Source organism: Conger conger, chromosome 15 (genome assembly GCF_963514075.1).
Source record: "Conger conger chromosome 15, fConCon1.1, whole genome shotgun sequence".
In the NCBI taxonomy this organism is placed as follows: Eukaryota; Metazoa; Chordata; class Actinopteri; order Anguilliformes; family Congridae; genus Conger; species Conger conger.
The window spans coordinates 6,224,062-6,236,963 of NC_083774.1; the positions used below are offsets into that span (position 1 = coordinate 6,224,062).

The window sequence follows — 12,902 nt, forward strand, 5'->3', positions numbered from 1 at the left end:
CCCTCCCCCCCGATCCCACCACAGTCCCACTTCCATGCCGATCTTCCGGAATCATCCCCCTGAAATAAACGCCTGCCACACGGATGAAAGGAGAGAGAGAGAGAGAGAGGAGGAGGAGGGGACTGGTGACGAGAGGGAGGGAGGGAGGGAGGGAGAGAGATATGCATGTACACAGGGACTGAAAGATGTGCACATATTTAGTGAAAAGTTCATGAAAACAGAGACATAAAGTGAAGTCAAACACAGACACATTTGCACGTGAACATTATCTCATATTTATAAACAGACTGTAAATTTGCTCACGCATGCGAACGCATACACAGACATGCGCGCACACACACACACACGCACACGCATGCAGACACACACAGACACACACGCATACACGCAAATACACCCACACACACACACACACACACGCACACACATGCAGACACACAGAGACACACACAGAGACACACGCACATACACACAAATACACACGCACACACACACGCACACGCGCACACGCACACGCTCACGCACACGCACACGCACACGCACACGCACACGCACACGCACACGCACACACACACACACACACACGCACACACACACACATACTTGAGTGGGAGATCTCCAGCATGACTCACAGGCCTGGAGGTGGGGGTGTGAAACAGGACACAGAGAGGGGACAAAACGTCAGCCTGTCGCCGGGGGGCATTCACGGGTCAGGGCAGGAACACCCCCACACCACCACACGGGCCCAGACCAGCCAAACCGGGATTTCAGACCGGCATCACTGGCACTATAATTAACACTTCAGGGACAGGATCGCAGCGCCCACGGTCCTGGGCGCGAGGTGTTTCAGTCACGACCCTGCCGTCGGCATGACGCAAGGCCTTAAAACCGCCACCGTTCCCTCACGAGTTCCCGGGGAAGCCTTTCCAGGAGCCCCAAAAAAGGGGGAGCGGGAGTATTAACCCCTTTCTATAATTAACCCCCCCTCTATTTTTAGAAGGCTGTACGGGGGGGGTGGTATTCCCGCCAACGTAAGGCGTGTGTGTCAGGTGTCAGCACGACGCATCCTGGTTTGGGAAATTCCGCGGAGCAGTGATTTACTCATTCGCTCTCTCTTTCTTCCGACCAGACGGGCGAACAGGTGAGCTACCTCGCGCCTGCTTCCGGGAGGGTGACAAACGGCGCGCTGTCCCATCATGCACCCTGTCCTCTCCCCCAAAACATAACGCCCCCCCCTACACCCTCGATGACCTCGTCATCCAGACAGACAGTCAGAGGGAGGGGGGCGGCGGTGGTGACTGAAGTCAAGGGGAATGCTGGGTAACCGAGGTAATGAGGGAATGGAGGGTTACAGGAAGGCCACTCTGGGGGCAATGACTCCCATGGATCACCCTCCCGATCACGTGTAAGGCGCTATATTTGCACTCTTCCGTACCCAGGAGACCGATGACCCCCCGAGGGCATTTCGCAGGCGGTGATGGAATGAGTCGTGCCCAGACAGGGGACGGTAAACACGCCCGTCACCCTCAACAGCCCCCTCAGCCCCGCCCACAAAGTTGCTGCTAAGCAACGGCTGATGACAGAAAACGTTGGCTCGTCAGTGCAAGAAATAGGATTTTCACTTAGACCGCAAACAGCCTGTTAGAAATTCAATACACGACCAGCTGCACCCTCACACACACACACACACACACACACACACAGGACCCTAAGGACCCTTAATGTAATTTCATAATGTGTACATTTGACCCAATTCAAACACCCCCCTACACACAAACGCATGTGGAAACACTACTTTTGTGAAATCAGTTAGGCCCCATGCCAACAGACACACATACACACACACAGACACAAAACCATGGTACTATATAATCTCCCCCTGTCTTAAGAAGTGGGGTACCTCTCCTTTTCCATTCATTGTGGTTGTGGGGTGTGTGGTGTCGGAAGACCTCAGCCCACCCCCGGCCCAAAGACCGCTTCAGTTATACCACATCAAGGCTGAGGTCGGCAGCAATGAATGTCACCCTGCTTTATCAAAAAAGAAAGGCCACCAAGCCAAGCCATGTCTGGAGAACCCAGGGATAACGTCTGTTTGGCCTTAACACAGCATCCATTAACCCGAGGAGTCATGAGCTCGGAAACCCCAGCTAATCTTGTTCTTAAAGATATTCCAAACAATCACTTTAAGTTAGACCAGAATTCATTTTTTCCCTCCCGGAGAAACCATTTACAATTAGGTCGTGACCGGTTTATGATAAGGATTGTCAATTCCATACATTTAAAATACATTTTAATAAACGCTTTTAATGAATTGATTTATGGTTGAATTTGAGCCAGCTGACCGGATTAGCCTCACATTTGCACCAGTAAGATTCTAAGTGGATTCTGAAGATTTTATTAAAATGTATGTCACACAGATAAGTTGTAAAAATGTCCTCTCTGAACTACGAGACGTTTTTACACTGTGACTGCCCTTTCACATCTAAGCTGGTAAAAACTGGCATTTTCCAGCACAATTAAGTGTCTCTACACTTCCTGGACCGGGCAGAACCGGTTCACACGGGTTGGAAGTCTTAAACCCTGACCGGCAACCCTCCCAGAACAGGGGCCCACACCACAGGAGTGTAGGGTAACAGCGAGGACACAGCCAATCAGACTCCGGGGAAAGGGCGGGGCACAGCACGACCCTTGGTTGGCATGGCGACGCGGCTCTCGGACACGCCCCACACCTCCTGGCCCCCTTGGCCGGGGAACGGGCCCTTAAATCACAGGATGGACAGAACACACGGGGGGGGAGAGAAAAGCAGAGATGAAAGAGGGAGATACTGTACGGAGGGGGAGGACAGAGGAGAGGAGGAGAGGAGGAGAGAGGAGGGGAGAGGAGAGGAACAGAGGAGAGGAGAAGAGGAGAGGAGAAGAGGAGAGGAGAGGAGGAGAGGAGCACAGACTGGCTCGCTGGGACCCTCCTCACGGCCTCCAGAGAACCGTGCCAAAGCGGAGAGAACGTGAACATAAAAAATAAAAATAAAAAAAGGGCATTACCGTCATCCACGCCGCAGGCCCCTGGCCCCGAGCGCGCGGGCTATTCTGGGCTGGGACGGGGGGTCACACACGCCCAGCGCGGAGGGGAGAGAGAGGGGTGCGCTGCCTCCAGCATTCGTCTCCGAGGAGGAGCCGGGCCAATCTCCATGGCAACCGCGGAAATGTCAGGCAGGAGAGGGGCTTCGGAGGGGGGGGGGGGGGGGGGGGGGGGTCACAATGAGAAGTCGGAGAGGGAAAGGGCATTAAAATCCCATGGAGGAATGCACGTCCGGGATGGGGGCGGGGAGCCACGGGACTCTCTCCAGGAAGCATCATGGAAAACGCCAGAGCAAAAACAAGGGGCGTATGGGTAATTCTCATAAACATTAAGCAGGGAGATATTCCCGTGTTGAAGAGACGGCTGGTGTATCGCGTGTCGCAGATACAGTTACTGGCTTTACTGTCACTGAATAATCAGACCCGAGTTCCTGTAACACCCCTCTGCCTCGGTTGCATAAGCCCAAGACTACACAACAATGACTGGCACTAAACTGCCTGCACCAGCATCTATTTGTTTCTTGGGCTTTGAAGAAAAGAGATTTAAACTGATTACACAGCTGGAGCAAGGACCTCCTGCTAAGGTTCTTTGTGTGAGGTGGGGGGGGAAAAAACCCAGCAAATGAAAGTTTTTAAATCTCTCTGACGCACGAGGCTCTCAGCAGCGCAGAGAGAGCGGTCCTCCCACGGGCTGCTGGGACAGGTGGGGGGCACCTGCGGTGCCAACACATTTAAAACCTGGAGGTTGCAGTCTCAAATCCCAGGTGGGGCACAGCCATTAGATTTAGCATATATTAAAACTCTTCTCATCACCTGTAAAGCGCTACATTTAGTTAGTTTGGCTACACCTTATGCTTCAGATGTACGTACAACGTACATCTCCACGAGGGCAGTTCCATTCTCGAGCAAAGGTCTTTTAGTTGTTTCCCGCTCTAGACACGCTACTAAGGGCGGGGGGGGGGGGGGGGGTACATTTTCTACCTGAGCACCCACCCCCTGGAACAATCTCCCGTTTACGATCAGATCAACATCTGAGTCCGTAAAAGGTCACATGACACACGGAAACAGAGAGGAAGAGGATCCTTTGTGAAAACATGTCAAGGCATTAACAGTAAAGCCAGTGTGTGGGAATTGGGTTCTTTGGGGGGGGGGGGGGGGCAATTTAGGGGTCACTGACAGGTTATAGGACTGAGAGCCCCCCTCCACTCCAGGCCCAGTGGAAAAGGGGGCACTCTTGTTGTACCTGATGTAACACAGGAAACCGAATCGCTCTGTCTGAACCGGAGAGGCCGGCTGGAGCCCCGGAGGGACAGGTGGCGATGTTAATGAGCAGGACGGCATCCAGGAACGGAATACGGCCCACAGCCAATAAGCAACAGGGATACAGTGACATCACAGACCAGGGCCAGCCTACAGGGCTGCTTGTGCCCCGCCCACTTTAGGCCCCTATGAATTACAAATTAAAGAACCATAATATTCATCACCATCATCATCATCATCATCATCATCTTCAAACTGCATGAATAACAGGGCTTTACGAACATGAAAAGGGCCTTTGCTGCAGCCCATCACTGGACTAGCACTTGCGGCCACACGTAGCTCACATTTAAACCCACTTCCTGTTTTCCTATTTTTTCTGCTTTTCCTCTTTGGGACTCATTTCTGCTTTGGTGCAAAGCCAAGGATTTCTCTAAGCATACAGGGGCTCATTCCAATCCCCTTATTCTCCTCTTTTTCCCCCCTTTCTTTTCTTCTTTCCTTGCCCCTAGCTCCACCCATCGGGAGATGCTAGGAAAAGAAAGAAAAATAAGATGGGAAACGTCAGCTGGAAACCGAGTCAGTCGCAGACGTGGAAGACGTGCGGCAGATGAGGTGAGGTGGATCCACAGGTCGATCGTTTGCACATCCAGGCTTTCAGAAAAAGAAAAACCTCTGCAAAGGAAACGCTGATGCTTTCTTAGGGGGGCGACATTGGCTCAGGCAGTAAGAGGGCAGTCGGAGGGTTGCCGACTCGATCCCCCGCCCGGGCTGTGTCGAAGTGTCCCTGAGCAGGACACCTAACCCCCAAATGCTCCTGACGAGCTGGTCGGCGCCTTGCATGGCAGCCAACCGCCGTCAGTGTGTGAGTGTGTGTATGAATGGGTGAATGAGAAGCATCAATTGTACAGCGCTTTGGATAAAGGCGCTATACAAATGCCAACCATTTTCTTGCTCAAGGGAAAGATTGAGAGTTCCTAACTTCTACTTCTAGTTCCAAGTAGGAACATTTAAGGGGTTGGAATGCCCTTAAAGATGGCAGACCTCAATCGATTTCTGGGTCAGGAGCAAGACAAGTAAGCGATTGGAATGAGCCCCAGGACTTCTTTTTGCACAGTGAAAATGTGAAAGTGCTTTACATGGGCAATATAGTGATTTTGCCCAACTCGTCTCTAACGCAAAAATGCAAAAGATTCACTGTGTAACATCTCTGGGGGTCAATTCCATTTCAAGTCAATTCAGGAAAGTCGCTGAAATTCAATTAATTAGCTGAAAATATTTCACTGAAAATTATGCACATTTGTTCCCCAATTCATGAACCAACTTTGAATTCATTTCCTCAACGAACTGAGCGATAATGAAATTGACTCCAGCCTCCAGCGTTCAGACATTTGCAGAGGAAGCCTCCTCAAGCAGTAATGCAAGGAGCGCATGACAGCAGAATGTCGGAACGAATTTTCGTACTAGCCTATTTATCATTGGTTGCTGCCAACACATAGAACTTTCCTTTCTAATAAGAGAACCAACAGAATTCTCTTAACACTAAGGTTGTCATGTAGCAGGGCTTATAACTATTTACAAAGGAGAAAGAAGTATTGCCTTAAATATTGATTAAGTAATGAATCAACATTATTACTGTCGATGCAAATACATCACAGAGTGCATTTCAAATGGAAATTAATTATACCATCTCTATGACCCATAAAGGCAGGTTGAGCACTATGAACAGAATAGAGTGGGGATTTGAAAGTTGTGATCTGAAGGTCCTGATAGTGCAGTCCATATTACTATCTGCAGATCAGTCGTGAGTTCAAGACGTTAGCTAACGTTCAGCGACATATTCAAACTTGTTTATGTTCGCCATGAACGTTAGCTAACAGTCGGAAAAGGCACAAACAAAGATTGCCGAACGAGGAAAACACCGTGAGAAGGAAGTTGACAATCACTTGGCTGTTATAACTCAACTGCGATTCTTCACAGAACCGGGTGTACTATTATGTATAATGTCTAACATCTATCATCATCTCAGTCTTCCAATAGCGCGCAAGCCACGGGTGAAAATGACCGTCATCGTGACGTACGTTGTTCTTAAAAAACTAAACGGAAAATTAATTTCAAATCCACCAGCAGTAACGTAGTTCCCCGTAAACATTTCCCGTCTTGAACTCGCGTTTGGAGTTTCAAACTCCCTCCCTGGAGGACCACAGCGTTTGTGCGTATCTGTGCCTATCTGTGCCTATCTGTGCCTTAGCGGAGTAACAGCCGTCTGGTATCTGAGCTTAGGACCCTTGCGGGAGTGAGGATTCGCTGTTCTCAATTTCTACCTCTATATTTATCATCTGGGATCATTTTAATTTGGTGTATTCGCCTAATTCCCACTATAAATCCATATCGATAACAAGAAGTTTTAGTAGTTTTTTTTTTTTTTTTTTTTTAAACAACAGAAAGCATGCAGATTAATAACATGTGGAAACATTTTTTCCTGTATGATTCTTTTGTCTTCAATGTTGTGCTGCCAATACTGTTAGATGCAGTCATGCCATGAAGCATAACTGAGACACAAAGAACAGAGAGAGAGAGAGAGAGAGAGAGAGAGAGAGAGAGAGAGGGGGAGAGAGAGAGAGGCAACGCAGCAGTCTTCTCAGTTGGGCCCCATCAAACTGCTGGTTACGCAACAACATCATTACAGAGTTCACAATGTTCCCGAAATTGTTTTTTTCATCTACATTCCACCAGGGAAATGAACTACCCGGTGAGATGCCGAAACAAAGCTTGAGGCAAGAGTTACAGAACGCAGAAACAAAACAGCATCGTTACTCTCTCGGCCGAGAGTCGGCCCCGAGAGAAGGCTGGGGAGGGGGGGGGCGGTTTCCCAGCCACCAAATATAAAACAAACGGTGGCTTTGCACAACCCCATTAAAGATTAAAGACAGGTAAATGGTTGCCATTTATATCGCACCTTTATCCAAAGCACTGTGCTTTGCACCAACCAGCTTGTCAGGAGCATTTGGGGGTTGGGTGTCTTGCTCAGGGACACATCCAACACACCCAAGGCGGGATCGAACCGGCAACCCTCCGACTGTCGCCCCTAGGTGAATGTACTCAGTACATAGGCATGGACCAAGCTTTGAGCTGAAGTCATGGAAAGAGGTTGAGTGTATAAGCCCTATCAGGGTAGACTTACCCCCCCCCCGTAAGCTGGAGAGGGGGTCCCGGTTCCAGAGACACTGCTGCTGATCCACCAGATACAGGTAACCAATACCTTACAAACAACTATTAATAGGCAGGGTCGGGCCCGGGGCCTTCTCAGGGGTCTGGGTGTCAGGGGTTTACGCACACGGCCGTTTCGCGAGGCGAAGCAGACCCGCGACTTCGGACACAGGAAGTGCCGCAGGTCGAGTGTACCCCCCCCCGCCCCCACCCCCCTCCTGCTCGCGTGTAACACCCCCCACCACCCGGGAATGTGAGAATTCCTAATTCAAAGAGGGAACAGTAACAGTGTTGTTTGTCTTTGCTGGGAAAGGAAGGTCTCCCATTACAAACCCAAACCACACGTGGTGCGCTTCCAGGTCACTGGCCAATCAGCACACTTCTGAGCGAGTACGCAACTCACACACAAACTGCGTTTGGCTCAAAGACTGTTTAGACAAGACTTCAGCAACGGGTGCTGCGCACGCGTGTGTTTACAACCGACGCAAGCGGCTCGCCGTTATACCGCCAATAAAGCTCACACCATCACGCAGTAAACTGTAGAACAAGTTTCTCGATGCAAAGAAAACACAACCTACGCATGCAGTCACACACGTGCGCGCGCGCACACACACACACACACACACACACACACACACACACACACACACTGTGATGTACCCACCAATCATCACTTGGTCTTATCCAGGGCGAATACTTCCGAGACTACCATTTTCGATTGAGCGGTGTACATATTGGAACCGTTAATTCAGGTTTGTTCAGGACGCCATTTTGTGGCCGCGGTTTCTCAGCCTAAACGCACTGTGGTGAGGAAACAGTCCTGGGAGGACTGGCTCGAGTCACCCCCCTGGATCCCCGTGTGTCAATCATCTCTCGTGTTCTCGGTTGCTAAGCCGACAGTGCGCTACATGACCACATCAACATTACAGGCCACAGAGGACCAACCAGCTGCAACCACCTGCCCTTACGCAGCCAAGGGCTCGTACAGGAGAGCCGCTTTTCGAATAGCACTGAATAATCAGCAGTGAATAATCAGCAGTGAATCATCAGCTCTGAAGAATCAGCACTGAATAATCAGGAATGAAGAATCAGGCAAACTGAATTACGAGCAGCAGTGAAAAATCTGCAGTGAAATATCATTTAAGGAGGAGCCATCAAAACAATACCAAGCATTTGAAGGTATCCTTTTATCAGAACTCAGAGCCATGAAATGGTCTCGAAATTTCCCCGAAACAATCAGAAAATGAAACCAGCGATATCAGTCGGTGATACCAAGTCGAAAGTCTTAAAGGCTTACAACAATCCTCTTCCTATGCTTATTTTTCATGAGAACTTCCCTAAATTTTGAGTTTTATGTATCAAAAAGGATTACAGTCTATAATAATGAGAACCAGAAACATAAAAAAACCAAAACATTTTCCTTTTTTTGCAAACAACATTTATTGACAGAAGACAGCCAACCAGGACCCGATTCTCCTGCACATCTGTCTCTCTGGCAGCAACCAAGGGGAAAAAAAACAGCAGAGAAAAGAAAAGAAACAAATATTGGCCTTTGTCACAGTGAAGTCAGGCATCAAACTGGCACAAATATTCTGGACCAGGCCTCAGACTCCCGGAGAGAGTCTCCTCCACCCAGGCTTGTTTACACACCAACATCTGCATCGGAAACAATCCCCGAACAAAGAGCACTTCATTTTCCGTAATTTGATACTTTCCCATCACCCAGCATTGTGAAAAGTCAGTGGAAACATACAGATTTACAAACATTACTAATATTTACGTAAAGAGCAAACAGAACTGAGAAAATCTGAGAAAAACTGGCGTGTCTGTGCGAAGTGGCACTTATGTCTGACAAACACCTGGTGAAATTACACACTTGGGTATTTTTCCTTCCTGACGTTTAAAACACACACACACAAACCGGCGATCGTAGATTATTCTCCAGTCCGCCCCATCCTCAGTGGGGTTCTGACGACAGTGTTACATCAACAAACACATCACACGCACAGCCCCACGTCAGTCGCAAAAAAACTGAAAAGAAACAGAAAAGCTGAGAAAAGCACATAATTCAGCCTTCAACCAGTCCGCCCTTCGCCTGCGAACACAGCAGCCGCACCAGAGACAAGATGGAGGCCCTTAACAGGGCCGCCCTCCAGCACGAGTATGGAGCTACACAGCAGCGAGTATTGTGTCACCGGGGTCACAGAACCTTCAGGTCTCCCAGCTCTTCCACACCCGACTGGATCTGCGGTTCTGATCCCACTCCTGAATCTCTCACACCGTGTTTAACGTCACCGTCTCCCCCAGCCCCACAGGGGGCGCTGCAGTTTCCTCCTCCATCTTTAGGGTTCGGGCTCCTCCTCTGAAATACCTGCCTCTGACAGTCCCTGGCAGGCCAAACAGGTGAAACACGACCCCCTCCTCCTCATCCTCATCCTCGTCCTCCTCTTCCTCCTCCGCCTAGCTGTGGGCCCCGCGGCCCGGGTTCCGGCCCGGTTCTGGTTCTGGGTAGATGGTGCGGAAGGTCAGGTTGATGCGTGGCCCGCGGTCGTGGTACTCCTTCGCCACCTGGTGCTGTTTGAGACGTAACCATGACAATAGAATAACAGCTTTTAAAAGAACAGATCTCCGTGAAGACACAGGACACCCATCAAAGCTAGACAATATGAAATACGACAGCAAACTATTACATAAATAACACAAACATACATAAATAACGGTAACATTAATTATGTTTTAAAATGGAAGTACTTCACTGTCAACAGATTGATCAGCCTGCAAAACTGATCAGCGTGTTTAAACAAGTTTGCACAAATGAGGAAATGCACACACAAACACAAAAAAAGAAAGAATCACACACACACACGAACGAGTGTCCACACATACAGACACACACACACAAACACACACACTCAATGTTAGGTGAATGCTCTGACAGTGCTGATGTTTCAACATCAACTTGGCTCTTGGAAATGTCAACAACTCGAGTCAAGAAACTGGATCAAGGACGGCCATTTTACAATCTCAAGCATGCATGAGAGCCTGGGAATGCCCTCGATCAGGAAAGGTCTACCCTGGCCCTGTAGAGCTACAGGGTCTGCTGGGGTCCCTAACCCTGGCCCAGGAGAGCTACAGGGTCTGCTGGGGTCCCCAGCCCTTTTCCTGGACAGTCATAGGGTCAGCAGGTATTTGCTTTTACCTTAAATCCAACAACCACTTTCGACCCGGAAACTAGGTGAGGTGAGTCAGCTGTGGAATCGCCGGGTTTATTCGATCACTTAACCGCTGAGTAAAAGTTATTATCAGCAGACACTGCGGCCGCCTTTGCCAGAGTTTGAACACAGCCACACACACATCTGCATCTTTTTCCAGGATATCTCCAATAACTTGAAAATGACCTTCACATAAATCGGTTTCAGTTTTTAGGCGATTGGAACCACGTGAATGTGCCTTTCACAAATTTACATCCCCCCCCCCCCCCCCCCCATTATTTCTGGGTTGCACAAGGGGATTAGATTTACTGGTAACTGGCAGCAACAGTTTCTAACTCTGCTGGAGCGAGACATTATCACCATCGTCATCGTCATCGCCGTTACTGCGCTGAGCAGCGCCCCCTGTCTGTGCAGATAAATGTCACGGTTCAGGCAGATTTACGGCCGCGCTAATGTCAGCTAGCGCTGCGCTCCCTCGGGTACGCGGTACAGACGGGACACCCCGAGGATTCTGGGATGTCACGCCGGGAACATTCCTGACCTTTCCTTCCCTTTGTGTTCACGAAACTAAGCGAGTCCGCCTCAGAATCCAGAAAACCAAAGCAACGGACGGGGAAGAGAGGGGAGACACTCCGAAACGAGCCCTTCACGATTTACAGGCCTGGTTATTTCAAACCGCGTTCCCACGGACGTTGTCACAAAGGTTCTGCACGTTCCCTCGAGGTTTGGAAGACCAGGTATGCGGCAGGGATGACTTTTAAGCAATCACATGTGTGCTTGTGTCTGTTCGTTCATCAGCAGTCAGATTAAGTTGTTCCCAGCCGTGTGATAAAGATGTTTTGCTCAAGAGCTGATTCAGCAGGAACAAGAAGAATAGGTACATGGCTGGAACAACACAGAATGTGCCAAGGGTATGTTGCATGTGATAAAGAGTGCAAAGTTGAATGGAAGATTTTCCTTCGACAGAAGGGTGACACAAACGCCTCCTTCCTCTACATTCCCTTGAAGGGTGTCATAGAAGGCGGCCTGTAGCGTAGTGGTTAAAGTGAATGACTGGGACCTGCAAGGTCAGTGGTTCTAATCCCGGTGTAGCCACAATAAGATCCGTCACAGCCGTTGGGCCCTTGAGCAAGGCCCTTAACCCTGCATTGCTCCAGGGGAGGATTGTCTCCTGCTTAGTCTAATCAACTGTACGTCGCTCTGGATAAGAGCGTCTGCCAAATGCCAATAATGTAATAGAAGGGGACGCAAACGGCTCGGGTGACACAAACGCCCCCGTTCTGTACGTTCCCTCAGCTCACTCCAAATTTGGTGTCCGAGCAAACGCAGAGGTCCCTGCAGAGGTCCACAACAGGCAAAAAAAAAAAAAAAAAAAACAGAAAAGAAAAATGTTGTTGCAGTCTTACGCGTTGTTTTTGTTAAGCTTGGATACCATCCCAGGAGAGGAGGCGGGAAAGGGGCGGGGGCGGGGGGGGGAGGAAAGGGCAGATAAGAGAAGAAAGGGGAGAGAGGGGAACGAGGGAACGGGGCAGACGGAAGGGGGGTTTGAGAGAGAGAGAGAGAGAGAGAGAGAGAGAGGGAAGGAGTGAAAAGTCCACCAAAACCCCCGCCCAACAGCCCGTAAATAACCGCAGTGAGAGATGAGTAGGCCACCCAGACGCTCCGCATTACACATCCACCACCCTCCGTCCTGGAACGTCCTGTCCCCGGAGATCTTCCTCATCTCCTCAACACTGCACCATCCTCTTCCTCATCTCCCCAACACTCTGCACCAGCCTCTTCCTCATCATCTCCCCAACACTCTGCACCAGCCTCTTCCTCATCTCAACACTGCACCAGCCTCTTCCTCATCTCCCCACTGCACCAGCCTCTTCCTCATCTCCCCACTGCACCAGCCTCTTCCTCATCTCCCCAACACTCTGCACCAGCCTCTTCCTCATCTCCCCAACACTCTGCACCAGCCTCTTCCTCATCTCCCCAACACTCTGCACCATCCTCTTCCTCATCTCCCCCCAGTCCTGTATCTCTCTGTGATGGAGCCGTCATCTTGAGGCCGATCCCCATGGTTAATAACTCGCTCTGGGTGGTGTTCCAAAGGCCCGGCCTCTCTTGCAGAACTCGGTGAGGGGTCTTCGTAGGGAAGGG

At 50.0% G+C, this 12,902-nt stretch overlaps 1 protein-coding gene across 1 annotated transcript in view; it reads right to left on the reverse strand.

Moving 5' to 3' along the window:
• Positions 1-8,960: 8,960 nt before the first annotated feature.
• alkbh3 (alkB homolog 3, alpha-ketoglutarate dependent dioxygenase) overlaps positions 8,961-12,902 on the reverse strand; it is a 10,948-nt gene continuing 7,006 nt past the window's right edge. Inside the window, exon 8 of the mRNA XM_061222515.1 lies at positions 8,961-10,119. Within this exon, the coding sequence (XP_061078499.1) occupies positions 10,006-10,119 (114 nt within the window). The 3' untranslated portion in view covers positions 8,961-10,005. The remainder of the gene's footprint in view (positions 10,120-12,902) is intronic.